We start from the raw sequence: 26,152 nt of genomic DNA on the forward strand, positions 1-26,152 counted from the left end.
AAACTGTTACAGAGCAAAATCAAAATTTGCTCACAGAGCTTGTACCTGTAGCTGCTAGGAACATATTAGATTATCCATTCACCCCACTTTCCAGTATTCATACACCTAGTCCTATTGCTCCTAGAAGAATTGAGGCTAGTCAGGATCCTATTGAATTGGGTCTTCTTGCTCAAAAATATTTAACCACACCTAAAGACAATAAAGATGAGGTGTTTGGCTTATATGCTGACACAGAGCTTGATGGCAGCATCATACATAGAATTGGCAATTTCAGAGTAACATTTATGGGAGATGATATAATTGTATATTCAGAATCTCGTCTCGGAGAAAAAGGTGCTTTTGTTAAGTATCTCGGAACACCTGGATTGTGGGAACTCATGACTAGGAAAAGGCCTGGCAGCTATACAGATCAAGATTATGAGGATCACAAAGAAATATTAATAAAATCAGATGCTCTATACCAGAACAATGATCCCACACAAAAAAGAGTCAAGTCGAGCAGTGGGGCAAAATACAACAATTTAATCAAACCCATATGGTCTCAAATCAAGACTGGCAGTGGAATCAAACAATACAACACCCTGCCTAAAGAATTTGTGTGGGTTGATGATGTCAGGAAACTTGTAGATAGGTTATTGGTGATAGCTGGGGAGGAAAATGCTGGCAACAACAATTTTTACAATGAAAAGGTTGGAATTATGGACATGATAAGCACCAAATTGTCTAATTTCATAGTGAATGACACTAAGGGGATTGGATATCTCATAAAAATTATTAATACTCTACCACCTAAATTTTGGAATATTTCTGAGGGTCGGGGCCTTGTTAATGACATTATAAACAAGTTGCCATTTGAACTACACATTCCAGGCTATCAGTATTGTGGTCCAGGTACAAAATTGGACCAGAGATTAAACAGAGGTGATCCTGGTGTTAATCCCTTAGATGCTGCTTGTAGAGACCATGATATTGCATACAACACACATTCTGATCTTGACAAGAGACATGTTGCAGACAAGAAATTAGAAGAGGCTGCATTTGGCAGATTTGTAAGCAAAGATGCTTCTTTGAGTGAAAAAATAGCAGCATTGGGGACCACCATAGCTATGAGCACCAAACAAAAACTGGGGTGGGGGTTGTGAATATGTATATAATAAACCTACAATGAAGGCCAAGGGTGTTATGTATCAAATACCTTATGCAGGTCTCAAATCTCTTAAAACTATTGACAGTCTTTTAACCAAAAAGCAGCGCAAGAAAAAAAATTCTTGTATTGCAAAGGGGCATGGTATGAAATTGTTACTTAGTACCCCCCAATTAAAAAAATTACAGCAATCAAGAAAAAAATCACATGTGGGGGGATTTATATTTACCATCCCTGCCATCTTAGCTGCTCTCGGGGCTGTTGGGAGCTTGGCTGGGGGATCAGCTGCCATAGCAAAAACAGTAATAGATGCCAAGAAGAATAGGGCAGAATTAGATGAATTGAAGCGCCATAACCTGGCAATGGAGAAACAGGGCAAAGGTGTTAAGAGAGCCATGAATAAGTTTAAAAAAAACAAGAGCCGCTTACAAACCAAGATATTGAAGCTTTAATCAAGCCACTGGGCATCAAACATTTTAGAGGTGTGTACATGTCTGATTCTTTGCCAGAACAACCACTCAACAAAGAGTGTGGCATTGTTAATTTGGATAAGTACAAAAATCAAGGCACTCACTGGATTTGTTATCTTAAATATTTAAAAGATGAGGCATTTGTATTTGATTCATTTGGAGGTGTTCCACCTGAAAATTTAATAAAATATCTAAAATCACCTAATCTTTATTACAATAATGCCCGTGTTCAAAATTTCAAAGATGTTAATTGCGGACATTTGTGTTTATCTGTTCTTAGATATATGTCTCAAATAAATAAACCATCAATTGAAGATTTTCAAAAGGCCTTGTGGTATTTAAAACATCATGGGGGTATTCCATCTCACCAGCCAAAATTCAATATTGAAACTCAAATTACATGATGATATTGTATATCCCAAAACAATAGCTCTCAGAGCATTTTATGGCATGTACCTAATCCCCAATATTACACACCACAACAACAAAATTGCAGTAGGGGATGAAAAAATTGTCATCACTCCAGGGCAATATAATCTATCTACTTTAAATGCTCAATTACCCAGAGGTATAGTGTTAAGTCAAAATTCTGTCACTCACAGAGTAGAAATTGTATCTGCCACAGAAACAGTGAATCTGGGCACCATAGGAGAGCTGTTGGGATTTGAGAACAACACAAAACTTGAACCAGGCATCAAACACACTGCTATGAATATACCTAAATTCTTGGCCATAGAGACTCTAAATATTCACTGTAATGTGGCTGAGGGTATGATCACCAAATCAAATGGCATAGGCACTCACAAACAAACAGGCATTATTGCAACATTCAAGCCTAATTCTGAATTCATGGAGCCCATCATCTACAATCCATCCCCAACATTATATTTTCCTGTGTGTCATAATAGAATAGATTATATTGAATTGATGATCACTAATGAAAAAGAAGAATTAGTTGATTTTGCTGGAGCCACAACAACTGCAATCATAGAGATTAACATTTAAATAAAAATACATACAAGAAGAAAATGGAAAATATTGAGAGTTATGAGCTTCAATCATTCCCTCCAAACAGGAGGACATTTGCAAATTTAAATCAACCCAACACAGAAATTGAGGTTGATCTTGATGTAGGGGATGGCTTTATACACCCCCACAGAGCAGATTTATACATCAAATTTGATGTTGTAAAGCTCGATGGTACAGAATATCCGGCAAATTCTAATATAAGATTGGTGGACAATTTTGTGCCGCATCTATTCTCTGAAATTGAGATCAGAAAGCATGGCGTTGTTATAAACAGAGTGGATTATCCCGGCATTACCTCCACAGCTTTGGCCACATTAAAATTATCCAAAACCGAGGCTTCATACTACAAAATAGGCGGATTTGAAGCTGGTGATAAGATATTATCTAAGAACCACACAGTGCTGTTCCCGATGCGCCTGTTGCCAGGATTTTTCTCGGATTTCAAAGATATTATGTGGAAGGGTGGGTTAAGAATCACATTTAGAAGAGCTGCAAATGATAATAATGCTTTGATGAGGTACAGCACATTAAACTCTACAGGGGAAGCTCTGCCCAATACCCTACCTGATGCAGGCAAATGCATTATTCAGACTATGGAGTTAAGAATCCCTGTTGTTGAGTATGAGGCCAGTTATGCTCTTAAATACAAAGCTGATATAATAAAAAATCCACAGATTCCTCTGCAATTTTATACATATCAATGTGTACAGAAGCCCGCAACTGGTACATATTATGAGTTTGATGCTACAAATTCATTCTCCAGCATACAATATGACATGCCTGATTTTGTAGTGGTACTGTTTCAGACTGGAAGACACAACAATCAGGAAAAAAATTCAAGCAAATTTGATAGCTGCAACATCAAGAACATATATCTTAAAAATGGCAGAAATGAGGTATTTCCTAGAGAAAATTACAATTTAGACATGTCCAAGGATGATTTCCTCAAATTATATGAGGCCTTTTCGGCTTTCAAGAGGGTCACTACTGGCAATACTGACATGTATTACACACCAGATGAATTCAAGGCACAGAGACCCATGTTTGTAATTAACACTTCAAAAAGGAAACAAGTTGTGGTGAATGACAGGACAAACATTAAAATTATCTGTGAATTCCATGAGGCATTACCTGATGACACCATATGTAGTGTTATTCTCATAGGAGAAAAATCATATGTTTATGATGTAAGAAATGAGAGGGTCACAGAGCAATTCTAGAAGATATTTGCTCTATTATCCTGTTGTACAACACACAAACCTCAACTGTATATCAGCTAACAGTGAATATCTTATGTGTGGGCAGTTGTATATATTTCAATCTTATACAGGACTCGAACCCAAAGCCCCTGATTACAATGCCACAATATTAGCACGTCTCCAAATGGAATATGCCCACATTTTACTGGCTTCTGAAGACCTTGATACAGACAAAATTGGATTTTGTTTCTGTCATAATATTTTCCAAGTCTTTGCCTAGGTTTATATTATCAGAACAGAATTGCTTTCAACATGAAGAGGGGCAGTTCATTGCCTCTATGTCAGAAAATGTGTATCTTTATCTCAATAATCTTTGTTGCACTTTTACATGCTGCAGACATGTTACACGCACAGAAAGATTAATGGCCCCTTCAGTGAATCGCACAGAAAAATCATTATTATTCCCTTCTAGCGTGTAGATTTTATCTCTTGCGTGCCGGCAAGGCATGGAGGCAATTAATTATGCCTACCCACTATTCTTCTATTGTATTGAGCAAGTGGTTATAAAACATGAGAAAATAAGAAAATTGAGAAATTCAGTTTTTGTACAATATATTGTTGTAAAACATTTTTTTACCAGGTTTTCAGATCTGGGGGCTATCAACGAGCAGTAATTATTCTCAAAATCTCACTTGTGGACATATTATTTTGCCACATGTATTTCAATCTTAAATATTTTATCAGGACTCGAACCCCGAGCCTTTTGTTTACAAGACAACAATATTATCATTTTGCCATCAGGGGAGGCTTCATATTTTATGAGGACTTAAACCCGAACCTCCACACCTGAAAAATTGGGGTATAAGCCCCTCTTGCCATTGTCTTAAGTATGGGTAAATCTATCTGTTGAGCCCTCGCCTTTTCTACACTAGAAATTCAGAATTTCTTAAAAATCAGAGCATATCACACCTGAAGAATTGGGGTACAGGCCCCATCTTGGCATTGTTTTAAGTGTAAGCAAATCTGATTGTTCAATCAAATAGCCTCGCCTTTTCTACACTTGTAAGTGGTGCTGGTTATACCACAAATACAACTACTAGTAGGGGTATGCGGGACGGGAAAAATTCGCAACTTCCCGACATTGTGGAAATCTCTAATTCAACATACCATTTTCCCAATAAGTTATTGTTCTTACATTTCTGGAATAAAACTGACAATTTCCGAAAAAATTCAGACAATTAGAATGCTGAAAAGACCGAGAATTAACCACTTTTAAACAATTTTCCCGACTTTTCGGAATCTCGAACACCCCTAGTATTCAGTGATCACACACTCTGTATTGATGTTGTGGGGAAATTTTCCACCTGAAATCAGTCATTCAGGGAGTCGTACCGAAGCGACCACACCAATCTCTTGAGTGTAACTGAAATGCTATGAGATGCGTCACATACCTGGAAACAAATGAAAGTGGTACGGTCAGTAAAATACAGTCTATCAACGCAAGTGCGCATGCGCCAACTGGACGAGTCCACTAGCAAAATTAAAACAGGGTTTATGCAAAGAAGGTTCCGCGGATATCGTCTTCGCTCCACTTCGAAATGGTTCATGGCTATTGAAGTTTCAAACGTTAGAACTTAGTAACATCACCGCAGTAACAAAAGTGAGTGTTAATGAAACAACCGAGTGCTGATTTGAAATCTACAACGAAGTATCGTCCATGCTTTTACTTATTTCCCCTTTCCAATTTGGATCCGTCCACTCGAGCTAAGTATATTTATAAGGTGTGTTTTACGAGGGGATAGTGAAAAGCTTTGAGCCTCACAGGGAAGGGGTGTTTGAGCTACAGTTTCTCATTATGATTTCTCTACATAATCTCTATAATCACTCCCCCCAGATCAATGCACTTATGCATTCTGTGCTGCAATTTGTTTACAGTCATCTGGTAGAATGATTTGTTCTGAGTCTCACACCACTCAATGACCGCCTTCGTCCGTGTGGAAATGACGTCCTCGAAGTGAATTCTTCATAGCAGGGAAAAGATGAAAATCTGACGGGGCCAGGTCGGGGGAGTAAGGTGGATGGGGAAGTGCGGTGAAACCACGCTGGACCAAAGCAGCCTGTGCAGTGAGGCCTTTCCGACTGAGGTACCGAATCACGGCCCTGTCGGCCAATCTCTCGTCTGACACTTCATTCATTTTCAACTTGACAAAAAAGTAGAAGAAAACATGTGGATTTCATAAAAGTTCGCACAGAGTGTCCTAAAACTCAAACCTTACATCCTCCAAAATTTTAACTACCTAGCATAACTCCTTCCATGTGAGGCTCAAAACTTTTCACGCTCCCCTCGAACGTGGTCGGGCAGTATGTATCGGATATGTAAAGCTTTCGAAATACCATTTTCCTATTAATAGGTAAATCGCGTCCAATGCGTTCAGTGGCTGCTGCAAAACATCCCCAATTGAATCCCACTCATTTGAAGCAAGTTTTGCCAAAATATGTTCTACAAGCTACATCTTATCTAGAACAAAGTACTGAATTTAGTTTTTAGGTAACGGCAAAAATTGAATTCATTGAAATCTAAATTTGTGGGGGCGTCAACCCTTAGACTATTGGCCCCGTCACATTACACGGGACTAAACCCATTAACATAGCTGAAATCAACACGTGCCTCTGAGGACTAAATATCTCTTTACCCAAATTATAAACCAAGGCTGTAAAGGGACACTCAGCACATATATGAACAAAACACAGGACGACACATAGCCCCGCGGATGATTATACTCCCCGTACGCACAGACGCCAGAGCCTCGTTGTGCAACAAGACTGCAGTTATATGGGTGTACTACGTGAAAGTGGCGTTGATTGTTGGGTGCTTTCAGAAGGGGTCGACCCTTACACCTCCGGCAACGGTAACTGAAACGAATTTACTTTTTTCAAATGATTCACTGCTTTTCCATCTATATATACAAGAATATAAAAATGGATCTATGTGTGTGTGTGTTTGTTCCGGCATAACTCTCGAACGCCTGGAGCAATTTCAACCAAACTTGGTACACATATCACTTGCAACCTGGAAAGAAATAATATGGGGTAAGACGCCCCTGGTACCCCTAGGGGTGGGAGTGGGAAGGTGGGTGACATGTAAAAATAATCGAAAACGACAGATATTCAGATATTAAATTCCGCACAAATCAGCCGTGACTCTATGCATCCCGCACAACGATAGCGTTACTCGGGTTGTCTAACATTCAGGCTGATATGAGTTTGTGTTGCGAAAACGACCGATATTAGTGTGGAATCCATAGTTTTCGGAGTCGCTAATGTAATTGGTGACATTCACGATGAAATAAAATTAGTTACATTTTACACTATAGTTAGAATTCATTATTTTCCTGCCTAATAGAAAATTGGGATAAATAAATACCCGGGCAACGCCGGGTATTCAACTAGTAAGTAAACAAATATCCGAATGCCGATTTCTGCCAACTCTCAACATAGCACTAAGTCCAAGTAGATAGTCGTATATGCCATAATTAACAGCAACATATTTCGGCACTTACCTCCAGATATGGGGACTAAATCCAGAGCATTTCTCTTGGCACGTTAAGCATGGCTGACCCGCGTCGACTTCCTGGACTAGGATACCCTGCAACGAATAAAGAAAATAACAACCTTTATTGCCATTTATTTGTTTAGAACATACAATGGGACTATCTCTACAACAATACAGCGTGTATTATAATAGAGTAAACAATTTCTCAGCTTTATTATTAAAAGATTATCTGAAACCCAACAATGAGGTTTGTTGTATAATAATGAGAAAATCTTCAAGTTCTGATTTCATGACTTTTGTACACACGGTCATTGTGGCGCTGGTGTAGTATTAAAGAAAATGGCGATTTTCACAGGTGTAGAAAAAGCTGGCTGTGCCTTAAAGTTCCCAGTTCTTACGCCCCTAGACTTTTGCATTTGGGGCTTTGTGAATAGCTAGGGACGAAGTATTAGTTCCGTTTTTCCTTAAATTTCGCTGCTATTTTTTACTTCAATTCGGTGTTATTTTTCGCGGTTTTGGGCACAATTCGGTGTAATTAATTTAAAATGCATTTCTACTGTTCCTTCAATGCTGAAGATTTTTACAACGTTTTAGTTCTGAAAAATAGAGATAAATTTTAGTTTTAATGACGAAAAAGATATGGCTTACCTTTTTTGATAAATGACCTAATTTCTTCCATTTGGAAAATTATTTCATCTCATCAGCAACTAAATATGAAATGTTTATTGAACACAATTATACCCATCACATTTCCCTAACAATGCCAAGAACGCTCTCTGCGACCTCAAAATACAGTTCTGTGTACACACGCACATACACGCTCCCCCATCTAATTGCGCTTCACGTAGTTCCTCTTGAACAAAAGAAGTGTTATCCCCAGTACATATTGGATATACTTCGCAGCGTTTTTCGAGAGAATAAGAAGAGAAAGAATAAAGGAGAGAATAAGAAGAGAAAGAATAAAGGAGAGAATAAGAAGAGAAAGAATAAAGGAGAGAATAAGAAGAGAAAGAATAAAGGAGAGAATAAGAAGAGAAAGAATAAAGGAGAGAATAAGAAGAGAAAGAATAAAGGAGAGAATAAGAAACGGCCTTGCTTTGGTGGACGAGGAGTTCTTGGGAAAAGTGTGGCAAGAACTAGAATTTCGATGGGATGTGTGTCGCGTAACTGGTGAAGCCACATTGAACATTTGTACTAATTTGTAGACATTCATAGAAACTTGAAGTGTTACTGATTGATACACAACAAACATCATTGTTGTATTCCATACAATTTAGTCCAAATAAATTCTTAAAGTTCTTTACTCTATTATGATACACCCTGTAGAATACAAAATACCTGATTTTGAAGTGGCATAACTACGGACGTACCGATAGCATAGTGGTAACGTCATCACCTTGTAATCAAGGAGTCTCTGGTTATATTTAGCTTATCTGTGCATAGAGTGAACTTAAAACAAAAACTCAAGCTTATATAATTTAATTGCAGATTCTCCACTCAAACGTCACACCATGTTCCAACTACTACGCCACCGTTGTTACGCGGATCTCACTTATCGCACACGTCTCAAACTCCTTTTGGGTCAGGCCTCACCCTTCGCCTTCTGACATCAGGCGAAATGCTTTCGTTCTTAGGTTAGGCATGTTCGGTATAGGTTTCTTAGCATAAATAACACCTTTTTGGTCAAGCCCCGAAAATTTGGAGTGCATATTATGCTAAGAGCTAAACATAACATGGGTAACTTAACAATCCGCGCTTACGTCAGAAGTCAAGGACGGTTTTTTTAATTTAAAAAAAGGACGGTTTTTTTTATTTTAAAAAAAAGTGTTTGAGACGTGTGCCATAAGTGAGACCACCCCCGGTGGAGTAGGAGGCCGACTTGCAGAATAGAGCAGAATTGCATCGATCTCAGATCGGTTTCGTGAATCATGCTGCTTATGGATGCACGAAAGTGCGTCATAGACCGCTGTGCAATGGACATTCCGCCGTACGTTTCCTGGTGTTGCTTCATCTGAGAGTTGAGTCCCACAAAATCAGTGTCAAGAGCCTGCGAGTCTACAGTGAAGAAAATTATGAAGAAGCGTCTGAAGGTGAAACCGTACCAACTTCAATTATTGCAGAACTTGACCTTATTCAACCACGTAAACCGTTACAAATTCTGCAGATATGCAAGCTCAATATAAAAGCGAGGATATGGAGATGTCGCAGATGAAGCAACTTATATATATATACAGGGTGATTCAAAAGTCGCGCGACATAGGACAACTCCGTTATTTGTGCAGATACCGAAAAAAACGATAGAGGGCAAAATTGTTGGACATATGTTTGAAATCATGACCATGATGTTGCATTTGTATTATTTTCATTGTGTGCAGGAAACAAGAACAAAATTGTTGGAAAATACGTTTTAAATCATGACCGTAATGTTGAATTTTTCTGTGCAGCAATAACTAATAACAAGACTAATAAATGGTCCATCTGCTGTCGCAACTATTACGCGCATGATTTCCAACAACGTATTTCCTACACTTATGCCCTCTATCGTTTTTTCGGTATATGCACAAATAACGGGGTTGTCCTATGTCGCGCGACTTTTGAATCACCCTGTATACACACACACACACACACACACACACACACATATACATTGATTCTATATTTTACACATGTCAGGTGTTTATAAAGTAGCAACTTATTCCTTTACCAACTGGATTCTTGTAGCACAAAATTGTTGGTGGGGGGAATTCTCCCCTGTGCCCCCGAGATTTTCATGCTTTTAATATTTTTAATAATAATAATTCCAGAAAACGATCCTTTACTGCCAACAAATTTGATTTGGTTGATGGTACCAAACATCTTTGTTCAGAGAACTACACCGAATTAGATACAACATAAAGAAGATTTGGTTGGATGAACAAAATTAAATCAACCAAAAAATTTTGTACTGAGAACCTTCACGTTTTGCTCGCGTATAACAAACAATGGATTTGGTTGCAGTAACTAGGATTTGTTGCAGCCAACCTGACTTTTTTCTCAGTGTACTGTATGACCCGTGGTGCACACATTGAACATTTGTAGGTGTAAAAAAAACGGTTTGAGTTCCTCGTTCGTTCTGGACTGGTTTCATTAACATAAGTTCAATACTTTACTTGCAACAATTTTTTGTAACCCCTCACGTATTTATGAAACCCCGGCATATATAACAAACGTTGACTAGCAGAACCGATGTACAGCAGTTTTTTGTTTTTAAAATGAAAAATAACATGCTTTAGAAGTGTCAAACCTGCTATTATTAATACTTATTAATATAACAATCATGTCATAAAATTGAGTACTATTGTGTAGTTGATGATTGTGATGTTCTAAGCACGTGTCCGTCTATAAAAATATACCCATTTTCTTGAAATTTAATTTAAACGGTTTCTTTGTGTTTAAAACTTTCTTACCTGTTTAAACATGTTTCATACATAAGATATATGTACTCTAAAAAGCACAATATCTGTTCTTGTATTTTTATGTTTTGTCACATTTCTACCTCTCTAGGTTAATCGCCGAGATGAGGAAGTATGGTGAATTAATGACACAGATTTTTGAATCAACACAACGAAAGTCAATACATTACTTAACCATAATTAAAAATAAGTAAATAAAACGTTGGACCCCTGTCTTGGTAGCACTCCAACGGGATGTGGCAACCATACCCAGAACTTGTTTCAGTGTTCGTAGGCATCGTGCAGTTATCATTCAACTTTTGTTTTCTTTTCGTTTCACCTAATTTACTTGTAATGGCAATGCAAATGTATGTTTCCTGGTATTTTTTATTAGCATATCACACACAAGAAAATATAAAACGTAATAGAAATGTCAACAACGCTTAAAGATAAATAAAATCTGTGTAAGTTCAGATTATTTTCGTATAACATGCCTGGCTGTTCTGCATTTGGAGCTTGGGAGCGAGTACTGGATCCTGAAGGCTCCAATCAACAAGCGTGCCAGTGACGTCATCACAGCCGGGCACCAATCGCTAACTCTTGCTTACGCTCTAGGCTGTTGGCAGGCTCGCTAACTAGACCCGACTCGTAGTATCAGCGGTAGACGCGAAAACTGATGTGAAAATGAGCCGTAAAGGAGCGTATGAATGTAACTACAGCCTGTCCCAGAAGTCTCTACAGCGCTAACTAAGCAAGTATAAAACTGAATCGTAAAGATAATTATTTGTTACAACATAACAATTTGATAAAAGAACTTGATGATTCATTTAGATGTGTTCTTATAGTTTGGTGTAAGTTAAGAAGATAATTTTGTGTATGTTTAATGACTTTACATCTGCTTCAATATGGCCCAGTGGGAGGTTTTGTTTCATTCTTTCCTGATCATCTGCTCACACAAATATGTTCCATCGTTATGTCGAACTGCCTCCAACTACTTTATTCATACATCCACGACTTACTTTTGTACGATTTCTGAAAGAAGATTGCTTTGTGGGTTCACAAAACTTTGTTGCTACAAGGCAAAGTAAGTTTGGTCCTAGTAATTTTATGAAGAAATGCTTGCTAGGATTTCCAAATAGGTTACCCGATACAGAAAGCATACTTTATTCTGAATTTCAGTCATTTAGTGTGCTATCTAGCGGGAATTTTCGGAACTACTACAGGGTGGGCACAAAGTCCCGTGACCCCCACTAATATATGATATGGTACCACGTATACCAATCCAGTATTTCACAGATCATATGCCTACATCTTAACTGTCACTAACTGTCCAAAGGGTCCGTATGAACCCCATCATTTTCGTAACACAGAATTATTCGTCGCCATGTCCTGTGTGACATCTTCCTCAACATTGATGGAGTAACGTGTGAACGCTCTCCGCACAGTGTCTTTCAATTCTTCAACCGTATCATAACGGTCCTTGGCAACAATTTCGATAAAACCCCATAGTGCATTGTCACACGTTGTGAGGTCAGGGCTGCGTGGTGGCCAGTCAAGTGGAGCCGGTAAGGCAGGAGACCCAAGACCAATCCAACGTTGCGGAAAGACTTCATTGAGGTACTCGCGAACTCGAATGGCAAAATGAGCGCGTGCACCATCTTGCTGCAACCAGCATGGCTGCCTAACCCCCATGTCTGTCAAGAGGGGTACAAACCAATTATGGAGCATGTTCAGATATTCATGCTGATTCACAACATTGTCCATAAAATGAGGACTATAAAGGCGTTTACTGTCCATGCCCGCCCATATCATGACATGAGGAGGGTTGTTCTCCAGTTCTTCGTAAAAGTAAGGGTTTTCCTTTGACCAGAACACAACGTTTCGTGTCCGGGAGCTCCGATAAATGGCACACTCATCACTAAAGATTACTCTCCCCCGCTTCGGTATCGAGTCAAATGTCTGAAGCAGTGCGGCACATGCGTCCTTCCTGCGCATCAAGTCATTGTTCGATAACTCATTAACACTCATCGGTCGATATGGTCGTACCTTTAAATCCAACTTCATGTGCTTACGCATTGTGGACCGGGGTATGCCCAGTTCCGCGGATCTCTTCCGCGTCGACTTCATTGGGGATCTTACCACGGATTCGGCTACCTCTCTGCACTGTTCCTGCCTGGTGGACGGTCTGCCACTTCGTGGTTTGTCCTTCACGCTACCGGTGGTAAAAATCTTCTTTTCCCATCGCAGCAATGTGAATTTGGGAGGAGTGGCTCGTCCAAACAGCTGTTGGAAATCTGTTCGCACATTCTCCAATGTTCGTCCAGTTCGTTCCTTTTCGTGAACCCAACAGCTGGCAATCAAACGTTGTTCAATGGTGTAGTAACTTGTGTCAGCCATGATATACACCTGCAGCATGCAATATATACATGCATTAGCAACAAATAATAATTTAGCAATTGCAGTCACAATATGGAGGGGGGTCACGGGACTTTGTGCCCACCCTGTAGTACGAGCGATTATAGTTTCCACTTTGGACACACCTTCCAGGCCAGAATCGTCGCTTATACAGTAGTATGGCGATATGCGCACACCTATGCTACAGTGGAACCACAGGCAAAAGAGCCTGCGCAGATCCGCGACCCTTGAGCATCGTCCTCCCGCATGGAGGGGAGGGGCAGAGTGGAGCATGTTTCCTTATGACTAGAGTTGAACCGATGAAGGGGAAGGCGCGCGGAGACTTTTGGCAGAAAGTTCTTTTCCTTGTGGTCTCTCTTTATAACCCCGCAAAATGTTTGCCACTAAACTGGGCTGCCCCGATGACGTACTGGTTACGTCGTCACCTTATGGAGACACATACTGATCGAATCCCACTGAACTATATGTCCGGATTCGATTATCCTATCTGTGCATAAAGCGGCCTTAAAGCAAACATTCAACAATATGTTTGCCACTAAACTATATTCAACTTCGTTTCGTTACAATCCTCTGAGGGGCGAGGCTTGCGAACCGGCATTTTCAATAGGTGTCGTATGGTCGAGTCCCATCGCCGATGTTTTCTAGCTTTCTAGACCGGATTTTGCTCTTCTTCTTTTCAATAAATCCCCAATCGTCCTCACGATCCTTGGAAAACATCGAAATTTTAGGGACCCCCCCCCCCCCAATCTGGAAACGAACCCTGGACCGCTCGCACAAGAGGTGAAAGTGCTAACCTAAAACTTCACAAATTAATAACTCATTGCCATTGTGGGGGCAAAGCCTCCTTTGTCCCCACCACCTCTGCAGAATTAGTTATAGACTAATCAGGCACTGATTTCCACCCTTTGATGGCAGTGGTGTACCCAGTATTTTCGCAAGGGCGAGGTATTCGCGATTAAAATTAACTGATATGCCATCTGGTGGGACTTTCAGGAACTAGTCTATGTAGGATACGTTGTGTTGAAGTCGTTTAAAGCAGGGGGAATATGCGAAAGAGTAAGGTCTACTGTTCAGGTTTTTTTGTGCTGTAAATCGTTTTATGGTTCAGAGTAAATGAAAAGTTTTCATATGTTTCCATCCCGTGGAATCAACAAAATTGATATTTGTAAATAAATCAGGGAAAACGTAATTGATGGGGAATGACAATGTAATTCGGCAAGGAAATTACGAGTCTGCTCACTTTATTTTTCGAGAGATAAATATTATATTGCCATGAAAGTAAAGTTTTAAATTGTACGTACTTTATAAATAAAACTTTTTTCTCTTTCGGAAAGTCATGAAGCGTCTTACCCAATGCATCCATCTATTATGTATGTGTGAAATTTGGAACAGGTGCAAGTCGATTAAAGGAGAGAAGATGAAAATAGTTTGAGAATGAATTAATGTCAAATGTAACCAGAAAATGAAAATGGACATGCTAATGTTGCTATTCCATTCAGTACGATGTTCTTTTTCAGTGAGGATAGCCTGCCTGGTCATGAAATCGTGAATATTATCGAGAAAGAACTGCAACGACATGATCGCAGTTTTCTCCTGCCAGCTTTTCAAGTATAGGCCAATTTCAATTTCTTTATTTTCAAATAATTTCCGAGAACCCCAGTTACAACATGAGGCTGCTTTGAAGAATCAGTGCGTATACATTAGTTTCGTCTGTGTTTCCCGTGTTATTTTTAAACTAACTAAACTAACTCTCTAGCCTTCTTAAACCCGAAGGTTCATGGCTGCAGCAACACAGGCCTTCCATCTGTCCTTATCTTGAGCAAAATCTATATACTCTTTCCCATCCCTACCGATTTCCCTTAGGTCCAGCTCAACGTTATCCCTCCATCTTCGTCTTGGCCTTCCTACAGGTCTCTTACCATCTGGTTTCCCAACAAGAATCCTGTAAACTCCTCTTTCCTCTCCCATTCGTGCCACATGGCCTGCCCACCTAAGTCTTCTTGATTTAATTATTCTAATAATATCTGGACATGAGTACAAATTATGTAGTTCTAAATTATGTAACCTTCTCCACTCACCTGTCTCCTCATCCCTTTTACGTCCAAATATTTTCCTAAGGATCTTATTTTCAAATACTCTCAATTTATGTTCCTCTTTCAATGTAAGGGACCAAGTTTCACACCCATATAATACTACAGGCAAAATTACTGTTTTGTATATTTTAACTTTTAGTTTCTTAGATATTAAACGAGAAGACAAAAGTTTAAGAAGAGAGAAGTAACATGCATTTCCTGAATTAAGCCTACTTTTTATTTCCTCTTTAATACAATTTTCATTTGTTAATATTACTCCTAAGTATTTGAATTTGGATACTGGTTCAAACAAGTTGTTATCAATAATTAGATTTTGATTATTACCTAACACTTGGTTTCGGCCTGTAAGCATATATTTAGTTTTCTCTTTGTTAACTTCCAAACCTATCTCTTTAGCAGTTTTGAAAAATATTTTAGCATTATTCTTAATTGTATTCACATCATCCCCCAGTAAGTCTACATCATCTGCATATGCTAACAACTGAGTCACACCATTTAATTTTAGTCCTTCGTTAGTTTCTCTTACCTTCCTAACAGCATATTCTAGGGCAAAGTTAAAGAGCAATGGAGATAATGCATCTCCTTGTTTTAACCCATCATGAATTGTAAATTTGTCAGACACATTATTACCCACACGAATTTTACTTTCTGTTTCACTGGTGCATATTTTTATCATACTAACAAGCTTCTTAGGTATTCCAAACTCTACTAATATATTATATAATTTATCTCTTTTGACTGAATCATATGCTTTTTTGAAATCAATGAATAGCTGATGGACATTTTGATTATATTCCCACTTTTTTTCAAGTGTCTGTCTGATGTGAAAAATTTGATCTGTAGTTGATCGGTTACGTTTAAATCCACATTGATAATCACCTATAATTTCATTAGCATATGGGGTTAGTCTTGTTAAAAGAATGTCAGACAATATTTTGTATGTTGTTGAGAGTAGAGAAATTCCACGGTAATTACTGCAGTTCATTTTATCACCTTTTTTAAACACAGGAACAATTATGGATTCTTTCCACTGTTGAGGGATTTCTTCTTTATTCCATATTAAACAAATTAATTTATGAATTTGACATATTAATGAATTTCCACCATATTTAATTAACTCAGCTGGTATTAAATCAATGCCAGGTGCTTTGTTATTCTTTAGCCTTTTAATAGCATCTTTAACTTCAGTCAAGTTAGGTTATTTTTGCCTATCATAATTAAATGCTTCGTTCTAATCACAACTTCACCTTCGTTATAGGTCCTGGAATTCACATCGCATTCGCAATATTTAAAAATATCGCATAATTTAAACATTTTTACCATACCAGCCATGACAACACGCTGCTGTTTCGTACTACTGCTGAATGTAAACAAAGTTTTATCCTACATAGAGCGCCAATATTGGAAGCGACACTAGCGCTCAGGTGGTAATTTTAATCGCGAATTGTGTCTTCTCTTCTTTAATAGTCAGTCCTATAGTTTGCCATCTTTTCTGGTATTTTTATGGATCCTGGGCCAAAGGGGGTGGAGTTTTGACTCCCATCAACCCCCCTTTGGCACGCCGATATTTGAGGAGGATGCTATATATATGTAATATATTCATACTCCGATAGAAGTTACATGCATCACACTGTAAATGACGTAATAAAAATGTACCTCCAAACGAAGCGGGAAAACACAGCGTGCGCATGCGCCGCGTGAAATATACAAATAAAACAAGAAATCACGTGACCACCTACCCAGCACACTCCGAGACAGCTCATGTCTTGCGAGATGACGGCGGCCCAAGCGAGGGGCCCACGCTTGCCACGGGGACGGCTCTTCGCTTCCCGAGCGGGGGACGAAGCCTTGACCTGGCTGACGACGAGGCCCGCATGGCGATTGTCGCACATCGGTGAAGCACTCCCACCACGCCAACGGTCGATCCCGGGTCCTTCACATTCCAGGCCGAGCCGCGATCGCACGTATCCAGCACCGCACCACCACCGTGTCCTCGCTCGAAACGTGAAAGGGATCCACCTGTGCCGGGCGAGTTCCTGCTGTTCGAACTCACGCACGTTTCCAATTCGGAACTTCACACAGAACGGGGTGCTCAGTGTTGTCAGGGCGCAATAATTTTCACCAAATTTGGACAGGAATCCGGACCATTTTTTACCAAAATAACAAATCCAAAATTCTTCACTTTTTCTTGACCATTTTTCCCTTTTTCTTAACATGTATTTATTATATATTATTATATAATATTAATTATTATATTTAATTATATATTTAGATATAGTTGAAATTAAGAAAATATATATTTCTATTCAATAAAAAAAACCCTACCACAAGGCTGGTTAAGATGAAAACTGTAGCTGTACTTTAACAAGAGATTTAGACTCACTTTAATTATTAATTCATGTAAACAATAATGCTTCACAATTCATTCTGGGTTGGGAATGGCCACATTACATTAATATTTTTACAAAACTTCACGCATACAAGAATGTAACTCTTCAGAAACAAAAGTGAAAAATCTTTACCACAACTCAATACAATTTTAGAATTCCAAATATTCAAGTTTATCAAATCCCAGAACAGGATAAGAATGTAAATTCACTATGCTGTAAAAAAAATAGCAAAAATTCCTGACCACAAGCATAATTTCTTAACTTCTTCTTGACTTGCTTGACCTAAACGTTGATTTTTTGACATTTTCTTGACTGGTGACACCTTGTATAATGTAATATATTTGTCTTACTTGTGCGGCTTCTTCACACATAGCAAGCAAGCACTGGCTTACGCAGAACGGGGGCTTATGGGGCTACAGCCCTCTCCGAAATTTGAAGAGAATTAAGTGTTTCACATAAAAGCAGTGAAGAACTGGGGAAAAAACAGAGTTGTAAATACAACCCCCTCCTTAACTTGACCCCAACTTCTATTTTTGGGAGTAGAGTGTTCTAAATATACGAAATATCTTATTGTGCATAGCGTCTCCCCTAGAAAGCAGCTATGTAGTATCCACCGTTACAATTCCAGCCCCTCCTGAAAAAAAAATTCTGCATACGTCAGTGCAAGCGAGTGGAAATCAGTTTATTTATAGACAGGTCATCTACGTATTTTGCTTATGTAACCTGTACAGCATGATTCCTACATTTTGTTCTATGTTCAGTGAAAAATTGATCTTTTTAGAGGGTTAGTAGCGTCGATACAAGACTCAAGGAAGTCTGGCACCTGACTCGCAGCGTATGTAATGTTTACGGTCTGTATGCTGGAAATGTCCTTGTACAGAGCGGTTCAGACTCCATTTTACAATGCACTTCCAGTTCCGATTAACCTAAACTTTTAAAACATACCGTACAATTTACATTATTCCACCGTTAAAATTTCTGTCTACCTGTTAATTTTCACAAATGCGAGGCAACCTTTTCTTCTCAAATTTGAACATGTTATCATGCCTAAGGATAGATAATGATTATAAATTACAGTTTCGTGCACCATAAATATATTTTTAAAAACAGAATAATTAAACTGCATTAATTAGGATAACATTGCAATGTTCGTTAGTACTGTAAAAATGGTCATGGTAATTTTGTACAGTAGTTTGATGGCAGTGAAAACTGTCAGTTAACTTTTTACAGTGCATCTGTGCCTAGATTGGACTTCAAATATACATTTCCTGTCCATATATGTATGTCAATGGGTCTTCGTCAATTTCATATAATCCTCATTCATCCTATTCGTGGCGATTAGTCAAAAGTAGCAGAAATGTGAAATTTTGTCTGATCTTCCCCACACATTGGACATACTGTACTCCCATCCTCTCTCGCGCGCTTGAATTGTGTCCACCCCCTAACCTGAACCAGGCCAAACCCCTCTTATCGCTCGCTCCACACACGTTTACATATTTCCGCCTGCTCCGTTGCCGATCCATCCACGATTTGTGCCGATGTCAAAGATACTACTTTTCTAGCAAATTTTGCCAAAGTGTTTTGCTTGATGATATTTTCCAAACTGTCCCATATGGTCGCCATTTCCTGCATGCCCGTTCTCCTCCCAGCTGAGTAGTTAGTCTAGTGTGGTACGAAGCCAGGGTTTGAATCCCAAGGAAGGCACGGAACTTTCTTTGTGTTTATATTTGTGTAACTGATAATTGTCACAAATAGGCTAAACGTACAAAAAGATCTCGGTGCATTGGATGGCACTTTCATATACAGATCCAGTACTGATTGCTAATCAGTAATTTGCCTATCTGTGCATAAAATGGGCTAAAAAGAAACTTTGCTCATTTTCTCATTATTCCATGACTTCATTTAATCGTAACCATGAGGATAAAATATTAGGGATGGTATCCAGAAGAGACTGAGACTTAGTGTCGAAGATCCTCGATATCGTTCTAGACTTTGCTATGATAATCGAAAATATTTACACCAAAAGGAAATTACTTTACCAGGAGACTTATTCAGACTTTACCACGCAGGTATCTACCGGATTATTTATAGATAAGTTATATACAGGGTAATTCAAACTGATTCATTCCCATTTACAATGGCCATACGTTTTGATTTTGAGGCGTCACAGCTGTGGGTGATAAATCTATGTAAAATTTCATTTTAAATCTTATAAGTACTCTAAGTGACTTTCCTTAGTAACACGAGTAACATCGAAACGAGATTCGATTTACCGTCACACAGACTCGACGGAGTAACAAGTTTCTCCATAATTGTGCACAATGGCGATATGGTCACTTTAAATTGGATTAATTATTTTGAATTACCCTGTATTTTGCTCATAATAGTTACAAAGTTAATCACTTTCACACGCTGTGACAGGCATCTACAACTCGACAACAGAACGAGACTGCCTCGTCTCGTCTGGATACCATCCCTACAGCAGGGATTGGACCCCAGACTGGCAAAAAAACAAAACAAAAAAACAACATTTTCTTTAGACAGTGGGAAATTTTCAATAACGGTTGGCAACCCCTGCAATTTACGAAACTGTGGAATCTGGAAGAGCAGAAAAGCGCGAACTGCATCCACATGTCTAACGTGTTGTCACCATGGAGATATGATCTTGGAGGAAGGTCGCCACGCATAACTGCTGCGGGGGATGCTCTAAGTATCCCAGACCTCTTCTCCACGCACACGAACCGACTACTTTTAGCCCACGAGCCGCATCGCAGCTGTCGGAATGGGGAGTCACCGACCTGCCAAAATTTCTGATCTAATTTGCAGTGTTGCCAAAATCAGAAAGCAAAATTTGTCACTTTTCGTCCACATTTCCCCTTCATCAGAAAAAATGAAATTGTACGATCCAAAAAATTTATCAGCTACTATAGTTAGTACAAGTAATAATAGCATTAGAAATATAATAATGATTTGTTGAAAATGATTAACAGAAAACGTTATTATTACTGAATTCTTAGGACTGATTTCAATGGATCAAAATGACGAGGAAATAATAAAAATATTTGGTAAAACTTCGGCATGGTCCCAACACCTCTCACGTGTTTATTTCGTAATTTTTAACATTCGGACTTACGTATTCTGCATTGCGAGAGATTCTTCAAGGTGTTATTTCGCTTTTTTCACGAAAATAATTTCAATTTGTGACCTTGGAGTAATTATTGTTCTTCCTTTTTTGCACTTCCGTAAGACACAATATGGCGAAACAGCTTGACTAGCGTGGTAGATCATCAGTGGATATGCAGTGTTTCCAACCTTGTCAACCGAAAAATCCCCACGACCCATTCACGGATACCCCCATTCAAGAATAGCCCCACGAACCATGCACGGATAGCCCCAATTGATGAATAGCCCCACGAACCATGCACGGATAGCCTCACAAACCGAAAAATCCCCACGAACCATGCACGGATAGCCCCACAAACCATGCACGGCAAGGTTAGGTTAGGTTCGGCAAACATAGTTAAAATTGTCATCTTCTTGCACAAAAACGGCTAGGTTGGAAACCCTGACAGGGAGTAACGTCATCAAACGTTCGCAACATTTGATTCACGTAGTGCAAGCAAATGAAAGTAACAGCAATTGTGCGTCAGAGAGATATTTCTGCTGAAAAATACATGATTTCCAGGTGAAATATATTCCACGATGAAAGAAAATACCTCCACGAACTTCTAAATGCTACAGAAACTCATTTCCGTAAGTAGTTTCGTGTGTAAAAATAAAGTCTCCGTAAGTAGTTTCTTGTGTAAAAATGAATTCTCCGTAAGTAGTTTCTAGTGTGAAAATGAAGTCTCCGTAAGTAGTTTCTAGTGTAAAAATGAAGTCTCCGTAAGTAGTTTCTTGTGTAAAAATGAAGTCTCCGTAAGTAGTTTCTTGTGTAAAAATGAAGTCTCCGTAAGTAGTTTCTTGTGTAAAAATGAAGTCTCCGTAAGTAGTTCCTTGTGTAAAAATGAAGTCTCCGTAAGTAGTTTCTTGTGTAAAAATGAAGTCTCCGTAAGTAGTTTCTTGTGTAAAAATGAAGTCTCCGTAAGTAGTTTCTTGTGTAAAAATGGTCTCCGTAAGTAGTTTCTTGTGTAAAAATTAAGTCTCCGTAAGTAGTTTCTAGTGTAAAAATGAAGTCTCCGTAAGTAGTTTCTAGTGTAAAAATGAAGTCTCCGTAAGTAGTTTCTTGTGTAACAATGAAGTCTCCGTAAGTAGTTTCTTGTGTAAAATTGAAGTCTCCGTAAGTAGTTTCTAGTGTAAAAATGAAGTCTCCGTAAGTAGTTTCTAGTGTGAAAATGAAGTCTCCGTAAGAAGTTTCTAGTGTAAAAATGAAGTCTCCGTAAGTAGTTTCTTGTGTAAAAATGAAGTCTCCGTAAGTAGTTTCTTGTGTAAAAATGAAGTCTCCGTAAGTAGTTTCTTGTGTAAAAATGAAGTCTCCGTAAGTAGTTTCTTGTGTAAAAATGAAGTCTCCGTAAGTAGTTTCTTGTGTAAAAATGAATTCTCCGTAAGTAGTTTCTAGTGTAAAAATGAAGTCTCCGTAAGTAGTTTCTAGTGTGAAAATGAAGTCTCCGTAAGTAGTTTCTAGTGTGAAAATGAAGTCTCCGTAAGTAGTTTCTAGTGTGAAAATGAAGTCTCCGTAAGTAGTTTCTAGTGTAAAAATGAAGTCTCCGTAAGTAGTTTCTTGTGTAAAAATGAAGTCTCCGTAAGTAGTTTCTTGTGTAAAAATGAAGTCTCCGTAAGTAGTTTCTTGTGTAAAAATGAAGTCTCCGTAAGTAGTTTCTTGTGTAAAAATGAAGTCTCCGTAAGTAGTTTCTTGTGTAAAAATTAAGTCTCCGTAAGTAGTTTCTTGTGTTAAAATGAAGTCTCCGTAAGTAGTTTCTTGTGTAAAAATGAAGTCTCCGTAAGTAGTTTCTTGTGTAAAAATGAATTCTCCGTAAGTAGTTTCTAGTGTAAAAATGAAGTCTCCGTAAGTAGTTTCTAGTGTGAAAATGAAGTCTCCGTAAGTAGTTTCTAGTGTGAAAATGAAGTCTCCGTAAGTAGTTTCTAGTGTAAAAATGAAGTATCCGTAAGTAGTTTCTTGTGTAAAAATGAAGTCTCCGTAAGTAGTTTCTTGTGTAAAAATGAAGTCTCCGTAAGTAGTTTCTTGTGTAAAAATGAAGTCTCCGTAAGTAGTTTCTTGTGTAAAAATGAAGTCTCCGTAAGTAGTTTCTTGTGTAAAAATGAAGTCTCCGTAAGTAGTTTCTTGTGTAAAAATTAAGTCCGTAAGTAGTTTCTTGTGTAAAAATAAAGTCTCCGTAAGTAGTTTCTTGTGTAAAAATGGTCTCCGTAAGTAGTTTCTTGTGTAAAAATTAAGTCTCCGTAAGTAGTTTCTTGTGTAAAAATTAAGTCTCCGTAAGTAGTTTCTAGTGTAAAAATGAAGTCTCCGTAAGTAGTTTCTTGTGTAACAATGAAGTCTCCGTAAGTAGTTTCTTGTGTAAAATTGAAGTCTCCGTAAGTAGTTTCTAGTGTAAAAATGAAGTCTCCGTAAGTAGTTTCTTGTGTAAAAATAAAGTCTCCGTAAGTAGTTTCTTGTGTAAAAATGAAGTCTCCGTAAGTAGTTTCTAGTGTAAAAATGAAGTCTCCGTAAGTAGTTTCTTGTGTAAAAATGAAGTCTCCGTAAGTAGTTTCTAGTGTAAAAATGAAGTCTCCGTAAGTAGTTTCTTGTGTAAAAATGAAGTCTCCGTAAGTAGTTTCTTGTGTAAAAATGAAGTCTCCGTAAGTAGTTTCTTGTGTAAAAATGAACCAAATATTTTATATAAAACTGTACACTTAGCGCAAAATATACGAAATATGAAAATCATCACAAAATTGTGATGTCGCAAAATTAGTTTGGTATTGAGAGCTGAAGGAACACGCGTCACGGTGTCCATATCATGCGGTACGGTACGCAGTGCAGCCGTCTGACGCTGTGTCGAGGAAAACGTGTTATGAAAAGGAACAACAATGATGAAATGTGTTATTGTTTTCTCTCTTAATTTCCATCTCCCTTACAACATTAACGAATTAACGAAAGGAGCATTGTTTACGAACGTTACCTTATCAATTCATTCTGAAAATATTGAATATACTTATACACTTGCAATAACCATTTCTTTCCGAAGTCGCCGTTAAAGTCTGCGCATCTTTCAATTATACCGCAACTGAATTGCACAAAGTCCAGTTGGTGGGGCGTCTGACTTTCACGCGGGAGACCCACGATGGTTTGTGGAACTTTTTAAAATATCCCGAGCGGCTCCGGGGTCGACTCAGCCCAAGTGTGTCCCTGGGGCAAACCTGGGGTAAAGGCGGTTGGTGAACCACGTCTCCTCAATAACATGGCCTAAGTCGAGGTCTAGAATGTGTGGAGCCCTACCTCCACATCCCCATTTGCCTCCACACTTTACTTTACTTTGCGTCCATTAATTTTTTTTGTATGAGAATTCCAGATATTTTATGACTGTCCTTAAAGATGTTTCCCCACCTTGAAAAAGTGCCGAATCTTTCGACGAAACGCGCAGTTTCCCTACAGTGGGATGACATTTCCTCCTACAATAAGAGTAAATATGGCGACGAATAGCGTCTTGCTGAAAGGTATCTAAATTTGTCACACGTTGACTCATATTCCTCTTCTTTCCTGGGGTTTCCAATTTTGAAGCCTTGCTTTGATTGATTAATTTAATTTCACCACATTATATTTTTTCCCCTATGTTAACAATAGTGTTCTTAGACACGCCGAGGCCTCCCCGATGGCCCAGTGGTAGCGTCGTCGCCTTGTAATCAAGGGGTCCCAGGTTCGATTCCCGGTAGAGACACATAGTGGTTCGGATCCCACTTTAAACTGTAGGTCCATTCCCGATTAGCCTTACTGTGCATAAAGTGGACTTACAACAACAAATCAATCCAATCAATCCAATCAATCCAATTAGACACGCCGACAGCAGCAGCAGTCCTGTCCAGAACTTTATTTACAGAAATGATTGAACCCCCATTGTTTTTCTCTTGCTCAAAATATTTGCGCACAGAACAAACCATCTCTCGCGTTTGGCCTTTGAGAGGAATTCCTTTACTGAAGGCTTTCTTTCTTTTAGTGCATGGCCTCTTTGGTACATTGTCATCTCGAGTATTGCCTCCTGTGCTTGACATTCTTCACACAAGCACACGACACACACAAGCAGAACTCAGAAAATTATGTGCAATAAAGTAACACACTAAAACAACACGCTATATACAACAAAGAATACTCTAAATTCAGTAAACACTAAACAAACGGACCGGTTAAAATATCACAGCAACGCAACGCAATAAACAAACAACACGTCCTCTCCCAACAACATGAAAACTGATCGCAGGAACAATCGCCCGATAAGCGGCAACACCGTGATAAACGTTTTCTGTTGCTAGGTAACCAGGGCTTGGGTGAGGCACTGGGAAGATTTTGATTGGCTCGCATGCCAGCAACCCACCCTCCCGCAGTGACGTAGACCGGTTTCTCCATGTGCTTCACAAGCGTCAATACCAAACTAAATGCCACTGCACACACATTTTTTGCAATAATTAACATCTTTTGGTGTTACTGTATTTACGAAAAATCAAGCTTCAAGCTCCCTACATGTAAGGGTTACACATGGGGTATTGTTCAGGGGATAAAACTGCTTACAGTCTACGTGTATAACATAATCTATTTTCTACGTGTAACTACGTTATACATTGTCTTACGTTTGAATGCAGACAACACTGGCTGCACGTAAACAGTTCCGATGCAACTTTCAACACCTCTGACGAGTTCAAATGAACGACTGAACTCTTAGGAGTAACACGGAATCGACTTCAGTTCATATATATTCCTCCCCCCCCCCCCCCCTCTCAACAAATAACCAGGTTGGCTCCCTTGATTTGTTGATTTCATTTACGGACAGCAAGGATTGATGGAGCGCAGTGGAAAGTTAATAAGAAGAAAGGGAGTGGGGAAGCCTTGTTATTACGCTTCCTCATTACGGCAGAGAAGTCGATCTCGGCAACATTTTCTTCCAGGACAGGTCTCTGGGTCATAAAGCACGCAGAGTCCTGTAGCAAGATCCCTCGGGAGTTGCCTACGTGCCGTTTAATGGCGGCGAAAGCGAGGTGTGCCTGCGTTTTTCATCACTGGAGACATTATTTCCTGCGAGTGTCGCTAGATGGTAGCACTGTTAGCAGTGGAAATTGAGAAGGAATGGGATGGAAGGTCGCATCAATCGTGGAAAGGGAACGAACTGAAAAAAGAGGAAAAAGAAGTTCTGGAAATGCGACTGGTTTCTGTTAACAGCCCAGGAAACTGGAAGCAAATAACTTCAATCTTTTAAAAAATCTTCTGTGCTTATTATTGCGATGAAAT

General features: G+C 38.9%; 1 protein-coding gene across 3 annotated transcripts in view; it reads right to left on the reverse strand.

Annotated features, from left to right (window-relative positions):
• Lmpt (four and a half LIM domains protein limpet) overlaps positions 1–26,152 on the reverse strand; it is a 718,337-nt gene that overhangs the window by 546,106 nt on the left and 146,079 nt on the right. For 2 of the 3 annotated variants that reach the window (XM_083138101.1, XM_083138103.1), the window contains exon 2: positions 7,403–7,488. In XM_083138101.1, the coding sequence (XP_082994227.1) occupies positions 7,403–7,488 (86 nt within the window). Of the gene's footprint in view, positions 1–7,402; positions 7,489–17,073; positions 17,317–26,152 lie in introns of those variants that run through there. The other variant, XM_083138098.1, reaches the window with a different exon arrangement.

The sequence above is a fragment of the Lepisma saccharinum genome, chromosome 16 (genome assembly GCF_977018435.1).
Source record: "Lepisma saccharinum chromosome 16, izLepSacc3.1, whole genome shotgun sequence".
Taxonomy (NCBI): Eukaryota; Metazoa; Arthropoda; class Insecta; order Zygentoma; family Lepismatidae; genus Lepisma; species Lepisma saccharinum.